General features: G+C 44.1%; 1 protein-coding gene across 5 annotated transcripts in view; it reads right to left on the bottom strand.

The window, feature by feature from the left end:
* Positions 1 to 5258: 5258 nt before the first annotated feature.
* Positions 5259 to 21128, bottom strand: part of LOC139057689 (transmembrane protein 117-like) — a 253762-nt gene continuing 237892 nt past the window's right edge. For all 5 annotated transcript variants that reach the window (XM_070536417.1, XM_070536419.1, XM_070536416.1 and 2 more), the window contains one exon: positions 5259 to 19657. In XM_070536417.1, coding sequence (XP_070392518.1) covers positions 19436 to 19657 — 222 coding nt within the window. In that variant the 3' untranslated portion in view covers positions 5259 to 19435. The remainder of the gene's footprint in view (positions 19658 to 21128) is intronic.

The following is a 21128-nucleotide window of genomic DNA, read 5'->3' as shown; positions in this document are numbered from 1 at the left end:
GGTTATCTTTCCTCCTCATTACATGTCCTGCCCATGCCCATTTCTTTTTCTTGATTTCAACTAAGATGTCATTAACTCGCGTTTGTTCCCTGACCCAATCTGCTCTTTTCTTATCCCTTAACGTTACACCTATCATTCTTCTTTCCATAGCTCGTTGCGTCGTCCTCAATTTGAGTAGAACTCTTTTCGTAAGCCTCCAGGTTTCTGCCCCGTAGGTGAGTACTGGTAAGACACAGCTATTATATACTTTTCTCTTGAGGGATAATGGCAACCTGCTGTTCATGATCTGAGAATGCCTGCCAAACGCACCCCAGCCCATTCTTATTCTCCTGATTATTTCCGTCTCATGATCCGGATCCGCCGTCACTACCTGCCCCAAGCAGGTGTATTCCCTTACGACTTCCAGTGCTGCGCTGCCTATAGTAAATTGCTGTTCTCTTCCGAGACTGTTAAACATTACTTTAGTTTTCTGCAGATTCATTTTTAGACCCACTCTTCTGCTTTGCCTCTCCAGGTCAGTGAGCATGAATTGCAATTGGTCCCCTGAGTTACTAAGCAAGGCAATATCATCAGCGAATCGCAAGTTACTAAGGTACTCTCCATTAACTTTTATCCACAATTCTTCCCAATCCAGGTCTCTGAATACCTCCTGTAAACATGCTGTGAATAACATTGGAGAGATCGTATCTCCCTGCCTGACGCCTTTCTTTATTGGGATTTTGTTGCTTGCTTTATGGACGACTACGGTGGCTGTGGAGCCGCTATAGATATCTTTCAGTGTTTTTACATACGGCTCGTCTACACCCTGATTCCGTAATGCCTCCATGACTGCTGAGGTTTCGACAGAATCAAACGCTTTCTCGTAATCAATGAAAGCTATATATAAGGGTTGGTTATATTCCGCACATTTTTCTATCACCTGATTGATAGTGTGAATATGATCTATTGTTGAGTAGCCTTTACGGAATCCTGCCTGGTCCTTTGCTTGACAGAAGTCTAAGGTGTTCCTGATTCTATTTGCGATTACCTTAGTAAATAGATTGTAGGCAACAGACAGTAAGCTGATCGGTCTATAATTTTTCAAGTCTTTGGCGTCTCCTTTCTTATGAATTAGGATTATGTTAGCGTTCTTCCAAGATTCCGGTACGCTCGAGGTCATGAGGCATTGCGTATACAGGGTGGCCAGTTTCTCTAGAACAATCTGTCCCCCATCCTTCAACAAATCTGCTGTTACCTGATCCTCCCCAGCTGCCTTCCCCCTTTGCATATCTCCCAAGGCTTTCTTTACTTCTTCCGGCGTTACCTTTGGGATTTCGAATTCCTCTAGACTATTTTCCCTTCCATTATCGTCGTGGATGCCACTGGTACTGTATAAATCTCTATAAACCTCCTCAGCCACTTGAACTATCTCATCCATATTAGTAACGATATTGCCGGCTTTGTCTCTTAACGCATACATCTGATTCTTGCCGATTCCTAGTTTCTTCTTCACTGTTTTTAGGCTTCCTCCGTTCCTGAGAGCATGTTCAATTCTATCCATATTATACTCCCGGGTGTATGTAGTATGTGGGCAAGCGTCGCAACTATTTGCTCAGGTTTCAGGTGCGTCAACTCTTAGTGTGTGGTTGCCGTAGTCTCTCGTTTCACCAGAAACATGTTTTGATTCTCGCTGCACCCCGTGCTCCGCTGCACAGCCAAGCTCGAACTGTGAACTTGTGGCCGGCGCAAGGAGAACACACGAGCATTTAAGATAAAGACCGACATGCTTGTAGTACTTTGTCACAGCTACAAACACAGAAATGCTACAGTAGATCTACCTGGAAGGCCATAGTAAGTATTTGACCATAATTCACTGGCAGCAGCCCTCAGTGTGGTTGCCGTTGTCTCGTCTCACCAGAAACGCATGTACTATTGACATTCTGAGCTGCACCCCATGCACCAACGCACAGCTAAGCTTTGCAGCTACAGTGGCCTGTGAAACAAAATTAGCTGAATATAAAACACAGCTAGAGAATTCATGACGTAAGCGCAAGAACTTGCTGTCGCGACTCCTCATCACTCGAACGATAATACAACTCCTTCAAGCAAAATAATACAACCAGCATGGCTTTCTTTACATGTGCATGCATCAGCTTAACAGCATAGAAAAAAGACGTCTGAAAAATCACAGTTGTGATAACCTTAGCAATATCCTTCCATTAATTATCGAACATAAATATATCTGCCCATAACTCAATATGCGAAAGGAGCTTGAAAACATCATATAGCAATAAAATTGCTCTCTGTTGTGAAACAGCAGTGCACGAAAGGTAGGCTTTGCGGGCTGTTGCAATTAGCACAAAGAAAAAGAGAAAAGACAAGCCAAACGTACCTTGAAAGAACCTTCCCAGTGATAAATAAATTCCAGCCCATGCGGCTTCTCCCGGATATGCGACGTCTGCAGGCAAAGCACTGGCACATTGACAGATGATGCGCTGCAGGCCTATGTGCGTTCACATGCCCCGGAAAAAATAATACACTTGGCATTCATGACTTTTTCCCTTCAATGAGCCACTGTATCCACATTTCTGAGGCATCTATGTTGTGCATGATGCCACTTCACGTCAGCCAAATATGAGCTGACGTGAAGGATGCATGTGTGCTCAGGGGTTCCTATACTCTCTGTGGGTGCTATATTGAGCCGCCATGTAAATAAAGCACGCCCCCACCAACATACTTCAGCCTTCAGCTTTTGAGCAAGTTTGACTGTGTGTTGCTCTCTGTGAGGAGGCTTGTAGAGCTGGCTGCTCCTTCGTTTGTTACTCACTACATGGATTGCCTTTCGTCTCTGCCTGGGCCCCTTCATGCTGGTCAAGCTATAGACGGCCAGGCCCATGCTACCACGATGGCCCTGGGTGAACTGTCCTTAACAGTGATACCGAGCGGTGTACGAATTTAAGCCATAAACTATAACACTGAGATAGTGAACGATGCGATTGCCTTGTTCTGTGGGTGTCTTGATGACAATCTGGTCACTACACGAGCTGCCAGTTATGACACATCATTCAATTTTTAGGTATCAGACCTTTACGTTCTGCTAGTCGTGCATGTTGGGAATATCACCTTTGGGTAATAAAGACACACCTACCGTGTGCTTCATCACATTTAAACCTGGTGAAGCAAGCAATTGCAAATCTTTTTGTCTCGTCAATGCGCTCTGCAACATGTGCCCTCATTTGATGTCCAAAAGAAGGCTGAAAGAGTGCCTGATGGATGCAAGGTACCTTAACTATACTCTTTATCTTAGTGGCAAAAAATGCACTGAGAAAACTAAATACTGTATCATATGTGTGAGCACATTAACGAAAATAGCAAAAAAAGAAACAAGAAGAGGTAGTTGCACCGTATATGCGTGGCATGTCACATGGGTGGCCAGAAATGAGCAAGTCAAGTTAATATATTTTTTGGTCTCCCGAAACGTACCCACATTCCCCCAGGCTAGAGCATAGACCCATCCGTATGTGGACTGAGGCTGTGTGAAAAACACCAGCGCACTTTCGTGTCCTGTGCTCAAGGCGTGGTTTATCGCTTTAATTTAAATGTGGCAAAGCATACATAGTGCAAATCACGAGGTACTTTAAAGGAAGTGTGAACAAATGTTGAATCAATATTAACAGCTGCGACGACTGTGCCTGCGAACCATTGTTTAAAGAATGGTGCGTGTTGCATGCAGATGGCGATAAAAATACGTAGGAAATTGTGGAAGCGAGCTTGATTGCAAAAGCGGATGCTAGCTCTGTCAGCATCGCAGCTGCATTGAGTAGAAGCGAAATGGTTTATCTGGACTCTGCAAGGCCATAAGCCCGCTGCGATTTGCCCAGTCTCCCTCTGTCGGTTACTATTATTTGTTGTTACATTGGGTAAAAATTTCATGCATCTCTTCTCAAAATAAAAATTCGGTTGAAACTTAGTGCATCATCCTCGTCATTCTTTCCTATCCCAGGGTCACTACGTTATGCACTATGGTCACAGAAAAAGGATCCACGCAAACAACTGAAATAAATATTTTCGAACGTGTTCGAAAACACATTGTCAAATATTGCCATAAATATATTAATGACACATTTGAAATTATTAGAATATTTTTATAATATTATTCAGTAAAAAAATATTTGGGTCTTCATTATATTGCTGTTGATTAAGGTATGACAATCGTTTTATATACACACACAGTTTCACTTTATTTTTATTATTATGCTTGGTGTGGAACTGCTGGAACATCTTGTATTAAGAAATGAGACTGCTACCAAAGGGGGAGCATCCTAGGAAATGGCATATATTTTATAACCATTCGATTCATTTTATGCGAAGCATATTACGAGAGCTCAACCCAGCTCATCAGGCGCGGCGGTGTCGCCTTCAATACCACGTGACACCATGACATCACGACAGAGGAGAAACGAGGCTCCAACTCGCGCCGTCGCTCGCGGCGGTATATAAGCCGCTGCGCTTGCATCTGCTAGACACTCACGAGGTGAGATGCCTCTTGGAGACAGAGCTGCTCGTTGGAATGAGAAGCGAAGGTTGCGGCGTGCTACAGAGACTGATTTTCTAGGTGGCTTTGGCTCGACTCTTGCAAGATGGGCTGGGTGGGAATCGAACCAGGGTCTCCGGAGTGTGAGACGGAGACGCTACCACTGAGCCACGAGTACGATGCTTCAAGCGGCACAAAAGCGCCTCTAGTGAATGCGGTGTTGCCTTAGAAACGAGCTGTTTCTAAGGCTCAGGCATGCGTCGCTTGCTCAGGCGTACATTTCGTTGCCGCGCCGAACGGTGCGTTGCTCGACGCTCACCGCGTCCAATGCGGGGCGCGTTGTCGCTGCGCCGTAGCCCATTGTCTTACAACTCTTGGCGGGTCGACGGGAACGCTGTCGCGTTCCACTCTTGAAGGCGAAGCAGAGTAACGCATGAGTTGTTTCTTCGTCTAGCCGGACCAAATATAGCCAAGCAACAGCAGTTCACCAGGCTAAACAGTGGTTCAACAACTAAAATAAAGGCTAGTATGCTTCGCATCCTGGGCTCAACCTTAGCTAAGCCACAGCCATTTTTTCATTGATGCCACATCACCGTTATTGCTGGAATTAACCATACGGCGCAACAGATGACGAGATATAAAGCATGATTGATGCAATTAGGTTCACTAGTCTCAGCGCTCATCTTGCATACCACAGGGTACGAATTATGGGCCTGCAGTGGGACGCAGGAAGGACACACACATCTTCACAACAGCAGAAAAGCTTTATTCCTATCCCCCCTTGCGCATGACATGTGGCATGTCAATTTCATCACAGCATTCCGTTCAGTCACATCAGCTTGTGGCTGAAACAAAGCACTTTGCCGGGATACCACTAGAACAAGCTGGTGGCAGGTTTCTTTCACGGAGGGCAAGATTCGGCAGTAGAGTCCTGGGCGCTGTGCAGGCGTACACACACACATATACATGTGAACCCGGCAATTACACAAGTGTGGCCACTATGGGGTATTGACAGTGCATCACAAAACTCCTTAGCTAGACTTCCACACCTTTGTAAACAACACCGACTAAGCTTACAAATATTCCTAGTATACCTATTATGTGGTGCAGCTGTCTCCTTCGTGTATCTTTCGGCAACAGGGCAAACGAAAGCGGTTCACAAGTTTGTACATGAGAATAAAATCAGGCAGCACGATTGCTATAAAATGGCGTTCTGTTTCGGCAAGGAATACAGAGAGTCAGTGAGAGCAACTCTGTAACTTGATGTGCAAAGTGCAAAATACATTGCAAGCTCATGTCGCATTGCACGAACATAGCAGTGAACAACAGCGGGAGGTATTAAAAGTTTAGTGCGCAGAGCGCTGAGGCAATGAGCCTCTTGCATACACTGTAACAGAGATGTACTGTAATTTTATGGCCGTCTTCTGCAAGACACTACTCATGAAGCCAAAAGTCATGCTAAGACTTTTGTAGCACACTTTAAAGCTATGGTGGATGACACTCGCCAGAACTCTGTAAACACGAGGATTCAATAGGAACAAGAGCCGGTGTCACAACGAACTCTAATAGGCCACGTGTGAAATCGCAGTTGCCATGAATACAATGCAAGGCATCTTTCCACTGATTTGTTTTGTTCACTTTGTGATAGCATTTCACTCACAGTCTTTTATTGGGATGTCTCAAAATTTAGATGGAAGCATGTATAAAGTTTATAGTCCAAAAACACTTGCAATTTTCCCGTTCCTCAAACAGGTGTTATGTGGCCTTTGTTACTTCATGCACTATGTGTGGCATTTTATTTCATCATACAAGAGTGGTTGCTATCCGTTGAGCAAAGCCAAACATGGGCAGGCATGCATTAGCCACATCAAGGAGTCTTCTCAGGTCAGTGCAGAAGTCATTCACGCAAATGAAGCAAAAGTGTTCAAAGCACTGGTCCCAATTACTCCCGTTGTCTTCCACAGGCCAAAAATACTTTCTGCACAATGCCGGCAAGGTGGTGATCCCACAAATGGAACCCCTTCTGCCCGTTTTTAAATAAATGAGTCGGGTCTTGCCTATGCTGTCCACTCACCACATTCATCAGTCGAGCAGACAACTCCAGGTGAACAGATCACAAGGTGCAAAGCCTCAGCGACAAAGGCTTTAATGCAGCAGCGAGCTTAGAGTGATGGAATAATGGTTGAACATTCGCTTCCCTATCCAAGATTTGTGCAGAAAGTGCCGCATAAGACTGATCATGCTATATCCTCAACGCAAACATGTGGCACACGAAACATTTCCCCTCCACGGTTATATTTGCGCCGATTGCATTTTCTGGAACATCAGCTCGGCACATGCCATTTTAACAGCTGTACAGAAGCACGCGTCAATGAGGTGCCAGTTGGCATCTACGGGTGGTGGCTAGATGCGGCGTGCAGCAGATGAAGAACAATCCGAGGATGCGTGCGTGCAGTTATTTACATTACTCGGAGATACGGTACAAGGAGTACCTCACTTCGGCGCAGTTGCGGTTAAGCAGTGAAATGTCTGCTTACGGTGAAGACGCATGCACATGCTCCGGTGTCTCTCCACAGAACAGTGCTGGGTTCATTCCCACTGGCAGTTATGGGCACAGCAAAGACCATAAAAAACAAACTCGAATTCAAAATTGTTTTTCATGAGCCCATGTGAAGCAATGATAGCCATTCTCTTTCTTAACCTTTTTATGACCCTAGGGAACCGGTCCCAGGTGCAGTATTGGGTACAAACTTGGAGCTGTGGAGCTGAATGAGTGCAAGAAAGAAAGTACAGACAAGACAGCACTTTCATCTGTCCGGTTTGTATGTACTTGTTTTGAATTTTTATTTAACAAACTCACCAACAAGCTTACTTGGTAGTTCTTCTGGAACTTACAGCTGGCCAATGGGAAACCAAAAAAAAAAGATGACCTCACCCAGCAGGTGCTGCTCACTCGTACTTTGAGGTGAGTACTGTTTCTTGCTACCTCATTTCAAAGGAGATGACACTAGAGATCATCATCACCAAGATTCCGCACTTTATCAACTTCAAATATGAATAAATAGCTTGCAATGTACTTCTCGAAACAAGGCTGACGAAAGCGGTGTTGACAGGTGTGCTAACATCAGTTAAGTGGCAGCTGCCAAGAAAAACCCTGTTCGTCCGACATTAAATTGTTTTCCATGTACCAAAGGCAGTGACTAGGCGCTGGCATCACCTACGCAACAATGCCACCTTCAAATGGGCTGTAGTTGCACTTGCCATTCGTTTTGTAATTGACTTGCTGGTGCAAAAGCATCCCAAGCAGCGAAGAAATAACATACTTTAAAACAACCCTCGCTGGGAATTGAAGTTTTCAATAAAAGAAGCAAGGTTAAAGCAAGGTCCAGGTGCCAGCCTATGGAAGAAGCAGGTCGGCCAAGATATATATAACCTACTTTTTGAACACAACTACAAGAATTTTATAGATGCACTTTCCATGTGCTGCAATGTTTCATGGACAGTGCAGTCAATGAAGGCCAGATTCTTAACATAAGAGGGCCAGCTTGCAGCACTGTGTTCTAGAATCGACACAATGAAACATCTACCAAACAAGGCCATGCATGCATCTAGATTAGATACATCTTTTTTTCGGTATCTGATCCAGCTTCCCCAAAGGCGTAAAGCCGGCTAAAGGAATGCAATTGAATTACTGAATGCTAAAAGGGCAACTCTAGTGATTTTTTCAATGTCCACTGACCTTAATAAAATTTTGAATAAACATTCTCTTTCGCACTCTGATTATCTGTGCCAAATGATATGGCTGCAAGTCAGTTAGTTCTCCTGAAAATGAATTTTAAAGATTGGTTACGTGTTCTTGACTCATGCCTACGAATGTATTACATTTTACTGGCCAACCTGTGTTTGTGACATCAGAGACCACCACTTCGCCCAGAAACAACAAAGCTGGCTCTTTTTTGCCTGAGATGATGGCCTGCAATCATTGTTTTGACAGACGTGAAAACTGGTGCTTCTTTTCGTTTCGCCGCAGCACAATGCATTGAGCTGGGGCACATCAGTTGCCTCACATGGCGGCCACTGGTCAAAAGCAAACACCGATCCTTCAGCGCTCATATGTCGCTGAAATCATTGCTGCCTACGGTAGTTCGAAAGAGCTGTTAACGCTTCCCGTCTCATCAGGAGGCATTGTCTGCTTCGCTCTATTGACATTAGCACCACACGTACTACAAGTTTAGCATGCATTCTGCATGTTTGGCACCTATTGTTTATATAATTATAGGCTGATGTTGTGTTATAAAGCTTGTGTTAAGTACAGTACCGATACCATGATTAATCTTGCTAAGTTAAAAGCAAACACAGGTGTTCGTGCAACCAGGCACAAAGAAATGTGGACTGTACCCAGCCCTAGAACTACTTATGATTAACAATCTTTGTCCTACAAGCTACCTTCCCTTCAAAACTTATTAAACCATGAATGTTTTGAGCCTTTGTGTAATCAAAATTGTCTCATTAAGCGCTTCGCCCAGTCCATTTTTCAGAAATAGTACATCCTTTCGAATTTTTTTGTCCCTCTTCTTGTCGATCGCTGCTTTTCATGTTTACGCTGTTTAAAGCCTGTGAAAATGGGTTGTATTGTTTTGTGCCTTTTTACTAAATGTTGTGTTACTCGATGGTATGTAATATCTGCGATTTCTTTGAACTCTTTGTGCATGACTGACCATCATCCTGCTGTTTTGCCAACTGTAACGGGGTTGGGACCTCGTCAAGCTGCTCAAGCCTTTAGTCCCGTACTCCTCCTATCCAAAGGAAATAAAGTTGATTGATTGATTGATTGTGGCTATCTACTTGCAGTAGTATAGGATCTGACGTCATCAACCTATTGTGATGTCAGACAAAGCAGCTACCCGCTTTGGTACTTCGTTTATTCGTTATTTAAAATTATTGAGGAGTTTCTAAGCGAACTGAACCACCCTACTGGTGACAGGATTGTCAATGTAATTTGAACATGACCATATCTTAATGCATAAACTTAAAAGAAAAACACCGGAGTTGCCCTTTAATGCTTCTATCAAGAAGAGCAGTGCCAGAGCTATCTCACATATCCACGTAATCTGGATAGCAGCGCAGCAGGGACTTCATTTCAGAGGCTATTTTAAGCCTGCTCGTAACCTTCATTTTAATTAAGTAAATAAACCTGCTTATCTTTCTTAAGGGCAGCGTCCTCATAGGCTTCTTTCAACAAGGAAGGAGATCTTAAAGGGACAGAAAAGCAACACTGTTATAGTATTTTTAGACTGAGAGGGTGTGTTTTCAATACTCAATTTTCATTAACTTGGGGAACGAAGGTTGATTACTTGCAGAGGAAAGAAAGCGTAAAGCTTCATCTCTAAAACTTCACATAGCATTACAGCATCGGTACATGTATGACATCACAAATTTTTCATGTGCGACATGTTTTTCTTGAGGAAAGCTCACTGAGTAGTCTTTTATTCATTTAGAATGCAATGCAACCTTTTGTTTATCTATAAAATATTAACCCCTTACTGCACCTTGTTGCATTTACGCAACATTCTAATGAATAGCATGAAAAACAGAAGCAAAGTCCGTTTGGAGCTGCCTGTACACGTTGCATTTCTGCAACATTCGTCTGAAAAATGCACCGCCTTGTGCTGCCATCTGTGCTCATCCTTCAGATCTTCTACCAAAACAAACGTGGTGGAGGCTGTGCACGCCCGCAAGCAGTGATACAGGTAAGTGTTGCCAATTGTAAATGGACTTCTCCATAAGACAAAATGCAAAAAAAAAATTCTTACGCTAAGCTACAGATCCTCCTGACTACATAGATGCAAAAAAACTTTATCTCGGAGTAGCTTGTTCCTGGCGATGGAATGTTGCTATACTGCGCGAATGCAAAACATGTACTCGTTTTTTTTTTCTTCTGAGAAGCGAAAAGGCTCCTAGACGCTTTTATGGCCAAGCAATTCCTTCTCATAGTGAAGGCAGTGACGTTTCCGAGAGTGACGACAACCATGAGTGTAAGTTCGTTTCGATTTAATATGTGTGCGATAAGTGCACCAATGATCGTCACATGCAAATAAGCATCTGAGTATGAATCGCACTAAGTTTATCTTTCACCTTCAACTTCTTTATTTGCCTGTTGTTGCAAATAGGCAACATATCCTTTTTCTGCAAATTCAAACCACAAGCGTCTGCTAAAGTTAGTTTCCATGGGAGTAAATCTTCTGTTATGCTTCCCCGCAACTCCATGAATTATATTATGAGGAAACAAAAAAATTTTACCATAAAAGTTTAACTATAAACTTCAGTGGACGCTGTCCAGATCTCACAATGTCACGAGAAGCGTAGAAATTTGAAGCTTGTTTTTGTTCTTGCACCTTTGTTGGCTGACGAATATATTCTTTGTTAGACTGACATTTCTGGTATTCCAGGAATGTAATTTACTAAGCCAGTTAACATAAAAATTCCCGATAAGCAAGACGGAAAGCTGGACATTTGGTATGAATCCATGCTTAAGAACAAAACAGTGTGGTGTTGTGAAGCTTTGGCACATGAATAACATGATCTGATCTGCGGAAAATCTAATTCGGGCAGGTCAAGCCAAAAGAGTCCGCCATGTTTGCAAATTGAATCAATCATCATCATCAGCTTGTTTTATGTCCACTGCAGGACGAAGGCCTCTCCCTGCGATCCCAAATTACCCCTGTCCTGTGCCAACGGATTCCAATTAGCGCCCACAAATTTCATATTTTCATCGCTGCACCTTGTCTTCTGCCGTCCTCGACTGCATTTCTCTTCTCTTGGTACTAATTCTGTAACCCTAATGGTCCAACGGTTATCTAACCTGTGCATTACATGCCCTGCCCAGCTCCATTTTTTTCTCTTAATGTCACTTATAATATCGGCTATACCCGTTTGCTCTCTGATCCAAACCGCTCTCTTTCTGTCTCTTAATGTTATGCCTAGCAATCTTCGTTCCATCGCTCTTTGCACGGTCCTTAACTTTTTCTCAAGTTTCTTTGTCAGTCTCCAAGTCTGCCCCATATGTCAGCACCTATAAAGTACACTGATTGTATACTTTCCTTTTCAATGGTAGCGGTAAGGTTCCAGTCAGGAGCTGACAATGTCTGCCATATGCGGTTGAACCATTTATATTCTTCTATGAATTTCCTTCTCATGCTCAGGGTTCCCTGTGATTAGTTGACCTAGGTAAACATACTCCTTCACAGACTCTAGACACTGACTGGCGATCATTACTTCTTGTTCCCTTGCCCGGCCAATCATCATTATCTTTGTCTTCTGCATACTAATCGTCAACCCCACTCTTACAATCTTCCTTTTAAGGTCCTGAGTCATTTGTTGTAACTCGTCTGCGTTGTTGCTGAATGCAACAATGTCATCGGCAAACCGAAGGTTGCTGAGATATTCGCCGTCGATCTTTACTCCTAAGCCTTCCCAGTTTAATAGCTTGAATACATCTTATAAGCACACAGTGAATAGCGTTGGAAAGGTTGTGTCTCCTTGTCTGACCCCTTTCTTTATGGGTATCTTTCTACTTTTCTTGTGTAGAATTGAGGTGGCTGTGGAATCTCCGTAGATATTTTCTAGGGTATTTACTTAAGCGGTCTGTACTCCTTGATTACGCAATGCCTCTATGACTGCTGGTATCTTTAATGAATCAAATGCTTTTTCATAATCTGTGAAAGCCATACAGAGAGGTTTATTGCACTCTGCGGATTTCTCGATAACCTGGTTAATGACATGGATGTAATCCATTGTAGAGTAACGTTTCCTGAAGCCAGCCTGCTCCCTTGATTGACTAAATTCCAGTGTTGTCCTTATTCTAGTGGAGATTATTTTGGTAAATATTTTATATAATACTGGAAGTAAGCTAATGGGCTTATAATGTTTTAGTTCTTTAACGTCGCCCTTTTTGTGGATTAGCATAATGTTTGCATTTTTCCAGTTTTCTGGGACCCTTGCAGTCGATAGATGCTTTGTATAGAGAGCTGCCAGTTTTCCTAGCATTATGTCTCCTCCACCTTTGAATAAATCGACTGTTATTCGATCCTCTCCTGTCGCTTTTCCCTGTTTCATGCCTTGCAAGGCCTTTCTGACCTCATCTCCAGTTATAGGAGGAGTTTCTGTATACTGTTCATTATTGTTTTGAATAGAGCGCTCCTGAGTTGTCTGGGTACTGTAAAGGTCAGTATAGAATTCTGCCGCTGCTTTTGCTATATCTTCGAGATTGCTGACGATATTACCCTGCTTATCTTTCAATGCATACATCTTGGTTTGCCCTATGTCAAGTTTCCTTCTCACTGATTTCAGGCTGCGTCCATATTTTACGGCTTCTTCAGTCTTTCTCACGTTATAGTTTCGAATATCACTTATTTTCGCCTTGTTGATCAGTTTTGACAGTTCCGCGAATTCTATCTTATCTCTTAAGTTGGACACTTTCATTCTTTGTCGTTTCTTTATTAAGTCCTTTGTTACTTGGGAGAGCTTGCCTACTGGTTGCCTTGGTACCTTGCCTGCCACTTCCATTGCTGCCTCTGAAGCCAGCCTTGTTACAGTTTCATTCATTACCTTATGTTGTCTTCATTTCTCTATTCTAAGGCTGCATATTTGTTTGCAATCGATCAGATGGCAGCCATGTAATGAGTATTGACAAGGTGGCGAATCCGACAATAGCATGTAGTACATATAGGGCGTGTTCCAATTCTGGTCAGCATCTGACACTGTCTACGTAGATGCCTAAGGAGACAGCCGAGACAGCTTCGAGGCCAAGTAAGGGAATGCGTTTCGAGCCGCCTGGAAGACGTATGGAAGATGCTTCTGTGATGTGACGTCACCTCGCAGCGACAAAGAGATAAAAGGAGAGAAAAGTGCACATTTTTTCTGTATTTTAAGATTTTTCACCTGCAAACCCACGAAAAACATGATGTGGCTTACATTAGGGCACAGGAAAGCGTGTCTAGCTTTTCTTGTGCACATACAACCTTCCCATTCAGTTTCCAAGTGTCCTGCTCGGCCGCCATCTTGTTTGGACAGGAAAGTAGCCATCATTTCTGACTACGATGCTGTCTTTACGAAGCTGTCTACTTTGACATCTTCATGAGAATTAGAACAAGACTTAAAAGGAAGTGTTAGCTCGGGCCCAACTCTGAAGCCGCCTATTCAAATACATGTCAAATGCAGAAACGCTTTTCTTAGATAACCACTGGGCCGATTTTAATTAAATTTGTTGCATTTTCGAGAGAAAGTTGAATTTTAGTGATTGTTGCAAGTGGAATTTCAATTTAGGACCTGAAGATCTTAAAATGAATTTTCAAAAATTGCTAAGCAAGAAAAAAATTGGCTGAAGGCTTAGCTTTGTTAAGCCTGCAAGATTGCGAAAGCAATACCTTGGCTGCGCCTTGGTTCGGCTGATGGTGTGTACATGGTTGCCTTTTGTTAAACTTGCTTGGCTCAATCTCAGCACCACAGCTTCACATCAACTGTCACTACACAGGCAGGCATGTCGAGGACTGCCCTTTGTTGCATTGATCATCCGACATAGCGCAAGGCAGCGCGCCGACCACTGCGAGGAGCCGAGCTGTAGCCCCATTTATCCACCTAGCGTGACGTCACACTAGCGAGCGCCCTCTCTTGGTAGCGCCGCAGCAGCGGCGCGCAAGGCTTCGCTCTCCACCATCGATGCCGCGTGCTGGGGCCCCGTCTCTCGGTCTGGTGTGACGTCACACCAGCGAGCGCCCTCTCTCGGTAGCGTCGCAGCAGTGGCGCGCAAAGCTTCGCCTCCACCATCGATGCCGCGTGCTGGGGGCCCCGTCTCTCGGTCTGGCGTGACGTCACACCAGCGAACGCCCTCTCTCGGTAGCGTCGCAGTAGTGGCGCGCAAGGCTTCGCCTCCACCATCGATGCCGCGAGCTGGGGCCCCGTCTCTCGGTCTTGCGTGATGTCATACCAGCGAGCGCCCTCTCTTGGTAGCACCGCAGCAGCGGCGCGCAAGGCTTCGCCTCCAGCATCGTTCTGTGAGCTGGGGCCCCGTCTCTCGGTCTGGCGTGATGTCACACGGTCACGTGACGCACAGCTGTGTAAGGAGGCGCCACTACCACCGATGGGCCGAAAGTGCGAGCAGTATTGCTTTCGCAATAAAAATAAAAGCACAAAGTTTACACATTCATAGCTCTGCATCCAGAATAGATATCGCAGTTCTGTAAACTGCATCCATTAGAGCATTCAAGGCGGACAAATTTGATATGTCAGTTTATGTCTTGCGTGAACTTGTTACATTGTCTACAAGGGTTTTGCAGAAGTTCTACTCACATATTAATGATAAGCTTGAGTCATGTGTAATACATCAATTTTATCCGCTTCAGATGTACTATTAGATGCAATGTACAGAATTCTTATATTGTTTCCACTGCTGAGCTAGAGTTGTAAACATAATAATTTCATTTAATAAAAATCTGCGAATTTTAATCATTTTTATTAAGAAACTGATTGCCTAAATCGAAAATTTCTGCCAACAGTCGCTGGATTCTAACTTTTTCTTTTAGCTGCAACAAACTTCATTCACTCTGATACAGCAGTTGCCGAGAAATACAATTTCTTCTTTCTCATGTATTTAGATAGAAGGCCTGTGCATTTTGTGCGTCAACTTGATCGCCGTCTCAGCTTGCCAGTCTCGAGTGGCGCCCGTCTTGTCGTTTGTGTTCTTCTTCCTAAGTCCTGGTCTTCTGCGCCTGGCCATTACCTACTTCAAGCATGAACCAACTAGCCCAAGCAAGAGTTTTACTTGAACTGTGCCATCATCATCATCAGCCTGGTTACGCCCACTGCAGGGCAAAGGCATCTCCCATACTTCTCCAACAACCCCGGTCATGTACTAATTGTGGCCATGTCGTCCCTGCAAACTTCTTAATCTCATCCGCCCACCTAACTTTCTGCCGCCCTCTGCTACGCTTCCCTTCCCTTGGAATCCATTCCGTAACCCTTAATGACCATCGGTTATCTTCCCTCATTACATGTCCTGCCCATGCCCATTTCTTTTTCTTGATTTCAACTAAGATGTCATTAACTCGTGTTTGTTCCCTCACCCAATCTGCTCTTTTCTTAACCCTTAACGTTACACCTATCATTCTTCTTTCCATAGCTCGTTGCGTCGTCCTCAATTTGAGTAGAACCCTTTTCGTAAGCCTCCAGGTTTCTGCCCTGTAGGTGAGTACTGGTAAGACACAGCTATTATATACTTTTCTCTTGAGGAATAATGGCAACCTGCTGTTCATGATTCATGATCAAGATGGCCACTGTCCATTTAGCTGTCTACTTCACTGTCTACGGCAAGCAATGGAACGGAGTCATACTATGTATCATGCACGTATGTTTCTAGCTGTGTATATGAATGCATATAAGTTGATTATGCATGCATGTAAAATTATGTATTGTTTGAAATCTTGGGCTATAGCATTATGATTGTTATACTTTCATGTGCTGCATACTATCGCTTAGATTGGTTGTAAAAATTGTGACAGCTGCATAAGTTTTTTGCCACATGTTGCTGATACAGCATAAAGGGAGTGGGGGTCATATGAGGCAAAAGTATTGTTTTTGCTTCCCAGCTGCTCTTCAAATGATTTTTTAAAATAAATAATAAATTGATCTGATATGGCTGAGTGTGACTATGTCCAGAATAGCACCTCTGTTGGCATTTAGGTGAGCTCATTTCTGATTGGCCGAGAAACGAGAATCAAACTTGGTTGTGAGTCATCAGTGCGACGCATCTGTATGCACCTCGCCAGGTGAGCTGAGCTAGTACCACCTCCCATTTACATGTCCTGCTCGCACAGCCTGATTGTTTCTACAAGATCTTACAAGCAGACCTGATACACATGGCTGGCTGGAGCGTCTGCTCCCGTCAGCCGCTAAATACAGAATGCTAGCCGACATACATTTCTCCTTTGTATGACGGTGCGCTCAGTGGGACGGCAAATGCTCAGGGCAAATCACGCCCTAGAAACCACGGGTCTGCGCAAGTGTGGTAGCAAATCTAGGCGTGGCCACCAGACTTCACTCCATTGCCCATCTTGTTGTGTGCAAGCACCAGCAACACTATAGATCACTGTAAGTGTAAAGATGAGGATCGGGGACACCACCGTCTTTAACTTCTGTGCTTGTGCACTGTTCATAAAAAGACTGAATACTGTGCAAGAGCAGAAGTTCACTGCATCCTGTCAGGCACCTCTAATAGCTACACACGCCCCTTATTCGAACTCCCTGTTCAAAATAAGTACTTCGCAGCGTGCCGTGCGCATGTGCCAGTCTCAGTGTACGCACTGGGCAGTGCATTGCTGCACCGATGAAGCTGGTCATAAGAGTCGCTCACATATCGTTACGGTGCAAAAGAAAAATTGTGCAGTTGTATGCACTAAAAGCACAAATGAATTGTGACTAGCGAGCAGCAGCCAAATTTGTACTCCGGAGAAACTGTGTCTGTCCCGTAATGCTTTGTAACTAGGAAATAAGTGCGTAATTGGTCAAGTTAAGACATTTAATTGTCACAATCATGTAACTGTAGATGACTGGTAGCTTTAGAATCTATAAAAAGAAAAATTTTTTTGGTCACATCACCATTGCCTCGACATAGTGACTTGATGAAAAAAATAAAATAAAAATAACTGTTTCGTAGATGTGGATAGGATCGCGTTGAAGCGTTCGAATGTGCTGGGACGAGTTCTCGCAATGGCACCAAAGGAATGTAAGCTTGGTGAAACAGAGAAGTGGCATGGGAACGCTGAACGACAACAGGAATATTTTAGTTGGCAGAAGGAAGAACAAGCACAGCGACAGGAACTAGGAGATAATCGGCAGCAAGAGGAAAGGGGATGTTCAGAAGCGGATCGAAAACGATGTTATACGGCGATGCTCGATAAAAAAATTCTGCTGAAATTCTGAGAATTGTCTACTAATGTGCAAGCATTTTTTGACCCCAGAAAAAGTGACAGGTAGATCTGCATCAGCTAGCCACGTAAGCAAGCAAAAGCAAAGTAACAGCTGAGCCAAAGAATGCCTACGCTACAGAAATTCTCAGAATTTCTGTAGCATTTTTTTCTACTCACGTAACACTAATATGTTGATATTATTTGACCCCATTTTCTAGCCGTCATCTTTTGAAACACCTTATCACCTCACTAGTATCACATTTTCTCGCATTTACTGTTTTACAAGCCAGCATTTTCACCTTTCCTGCATGGTATGACATGTGTCTGCAAAATTAATATGTCAAGTTTAATTAATTACACTTAAAACCTTGACCTCCTCTGCACGACCTGTCACATGATCACGTGACCTCGCTCACATTCAAGCTGCCTTGCTGCAGTGAGGAACAGCTGTAGTGCCTCTCACCTACGTGTTAGAAGCAACAAGCTTTACTGCCACAATTGTAAAACATGAACTACAGAAAAGCATGCATTTTGAACCGCTGCAATAAGAAAGATCCCAGGTGGATCACTCAATGTGTTGGTGTGCTTGAGACATGGCAGGGTGAAGCAACAAAATGTGCTTGCAATGTATTATAACAGTGACCTGTATTTGTCGCTGCTGCTGCAAGTGACTTTGCAGTCTTATGATGGCAATCAGCTTTTACATTATGGCGCCGTTGTATAAAAAAAAACAGACGCTCACCACAGAAATAAAAGTTTAAGAGAACAAAATATGTTTCACTTCCTGATGCCACTGTGGATAAGGCTCCTGTATAGGAGCTGAAATGCCTTTTGTTCTTTTAAACTTCTACTTTTGTGGTCAGTGGGTCTTTTATGCAACTGTGCCATGATCATCCCCGACCAGACAAGCTTTCATCAAACCCTACATTTCAAACTTTGACAGTACAAATAATGGCTAATTTCTGGCTCTGCCAGTCAACTCCACTCACTTGTAGTGAGGTCTGTTGTCTACAACCATACTGGCCAAATGGCTGTGAATACTATTTAGGGGAAGTGAATACAGTGATTCCAGTTGCCTCTCTTCCAATTCACTAAGCTACATATGTACAAGCAATCAATAGAAAAACTTGTCAATTATACTGATTCAGTCATTTGCGAATATTGAACAGCTCATCTTCTTCGACTAAGCTGTCACAACCTGGCCAATGAAGCAGCCATGACTGGCTGATAGCACTGTGACACGGTCGTTTCAGGAGCGTGTGGCAAATGCTGGGCTCAATCTCAGCACCACAGCTGCACATCAACTGTCACTACACAGGCAGGCATGTCGAGGACTGCCCTTTGTTGCACGTGCCACCTTGCCAAAGAGGAAAACATGCGGAAGGCAGGAGGTGGAAATTCAAGACAATGAGCAAAAGGAGAACAAGGTGAAAGCAGCAGCCAACGTTTCCACAAGTGGACTGGTCTTCTTCAAGGCCTTGAAGAAGACAAGTCCACTTGTCGAAACGTTGGCTCCTGCTTTCACCTTGTTCTCGTTTTGCTTATCATCTTGCCAAAGAGGGAACTTTCTGCAACCTATATTTACTTCATGCTTTGAAAGCTAGGTCCGTTGTGGCACCCTTTCCTACCAATCCTCCAGCCTCCTTTTGCTGATCTCTAACATTTGCAGAATATACTCCCCGTATGCCTTTTAAATCACAATGCTTGCATTGTCCACTTGAAACATTGAATGGAATTATTAAAATATGTTGCATCGTTTCACTTTCCTGTTAGTGGTGGCAGACCCTTTAGCTGTGTCAACATACTCGATAGCAAACATAGCAGTTGTCAGCAAACTGTGAAACCTCCTGCATACCCGGTGTTTTGATACTGCCGGGTAATAGTGGCGTCACTTTTGCTTTCATCTCCATGTGGTGCACAAGCGAGGAAAAATGTGCGGCCTCTTCCAAGGAGCCGGCGGTCAGCAGGGTGCCTTAGAACCACCAGCTGCAGCCGACGAGACGGCCTGCCCGCAGCGTACATCCCAGCAGACCACGAGGCGGGCCGGCTGTCCTCCAACGTTGGTGGTGGCCGCTGGAGGGCGCGAACCTTGTTTCCAGCTAGACCGAAACGATGGCCGCAGCCGACCACCTGCCGTCGCATCCGTTTTGGGTGGGAAGCGGCCGTACAGGTAGGTCAGCGCCTGCGAACGATGCCGTTGTAGTCGGGGCTGTGTGCTTGGCCGATGGGGTACTCACTCTATGGGCCAAAAACTCACTATTTCACCCGAAAGGCAAAGAATTGATTGTGATAGCAAATTAGTACAAAGCTATACGAAGTAAGGATAGTAGTTTTATGAGCCGTATAAACTTGAAGACCTTCACTTACTAATTGAACTAACAAGCATGGTGTCAGTGCGCACACTGGATGAGCGTGGACACTCGCTGCAAAATGCTGGACGCTGGTCTGAACAAGTGCGGCAGCAGCAGTGAGTGAAGAGACCTTCGTGTGATATATCACTTCGACACAAGAGCGGCGAGAACACAGCGTACATAAAGTGTGAGCCATCTGCAGATCCCTTTCAAGATATAGCGCTTGCGACCGCGTGCGGCTGTGCAAAGTACACACTTGTTGGCGGAGTCAAAGCTGCCCCCTCCCTCCCGCACTGCCTCCCCACGTTCCTCCATATATGGCACGCGAGATCGACTAGATAGATGAATAAGGCTGAACCTTTTAATTTGGGCAGCACACGCCACCTAGCCATGACTAATAATATATTTTGTACTTAGTGGAGGGTGAAATTTCACTCTTGCCCTGATTTTAGCCACCAATCAGATAACCTCCGTTTCGTTATTTCTACCTGCTAAAGTCCATTTTTTCTCTATTGTCCCTAAACTCCAATGCTTTCAATTCAAGAAGTCTGCCCCATTGCTTTGAACTGTAGGGTGAAGCTCTTTATAAAAAAGAATCAGGTGTTCAGTCATTTCCTCTTTCTCTCCGCACACACCGCATAATGTACGTGTCTATCCCTTGGTATACTTGACTGAGTACGTCTTAGCCTCGAATACGCCTGTCCTGGCTTCAAATAACAAAGAGCTTCCCCTAAAATTATCGTAGATATTTTCTTTGGCTATTTCCTGCTTGAAAGTTCTGTATGTTCTCAGCGCTGATTTCGTTTGCATCCCCGTTTTCCACAGACCCCTCTCTGTTTCTTTAACCTTTTTCTTAACCAATGTTTCTTGGCTTGCTTCCCTGCTGTTGTCCAAATACTTACGTGACAGTTTTCTGGTTCGCTTGCTCCATTTTGTGTCAACAATCCTCGTGTACAAGTAGCAGAAAACTTTCCTTGCCCACCACCTTCCCACCTTTTCTCTCAATAGCTCCTCAACTTCTATCTTGCTGCAAGCTTCCCTGCCCTTGAATGATATCCATGCCATGTAGCCCTACACCCCCTGATTTGGTGTATTTACTTGTGCTCCCAAAGCAAGCCTACCTACCCTTCGTTGCTTAATTTCCAACCTTGCTCGAACTTCTGACCTCATGCACAGGGCCGCATAGCCAAAAGTCAGACTAGGGACCATCACCCCTTTCCAAATCCCTCTCACCACCTTGTACCTATTGTAATTCCATAGTGCCCTATTTTTCATCACAGCTGCATTCCTGCTACCTTTAGT

The sequence above is a fragment of the Dermacentor albipictus genome, chromosome 3 (genome assembly GCF_038994185.2).
Source record: "Dermacentor albipictus isolate Rhodes 1998 colony chromosome 3, USDA_Dalb.pri_finalv2, whole genome shotgun sequence".
Classification (NCBI taxonomy): Eukaryota; Metazoa; Arthropoda; class Arachnida; order Ixodida; family Ixodidae; genus Dermacentor; species Dermacentor albipictus.
Note: the sequence above shows the minus strand (reverse complement) of the source record. Positions and strands in the feature narration are given on the sequence as shown.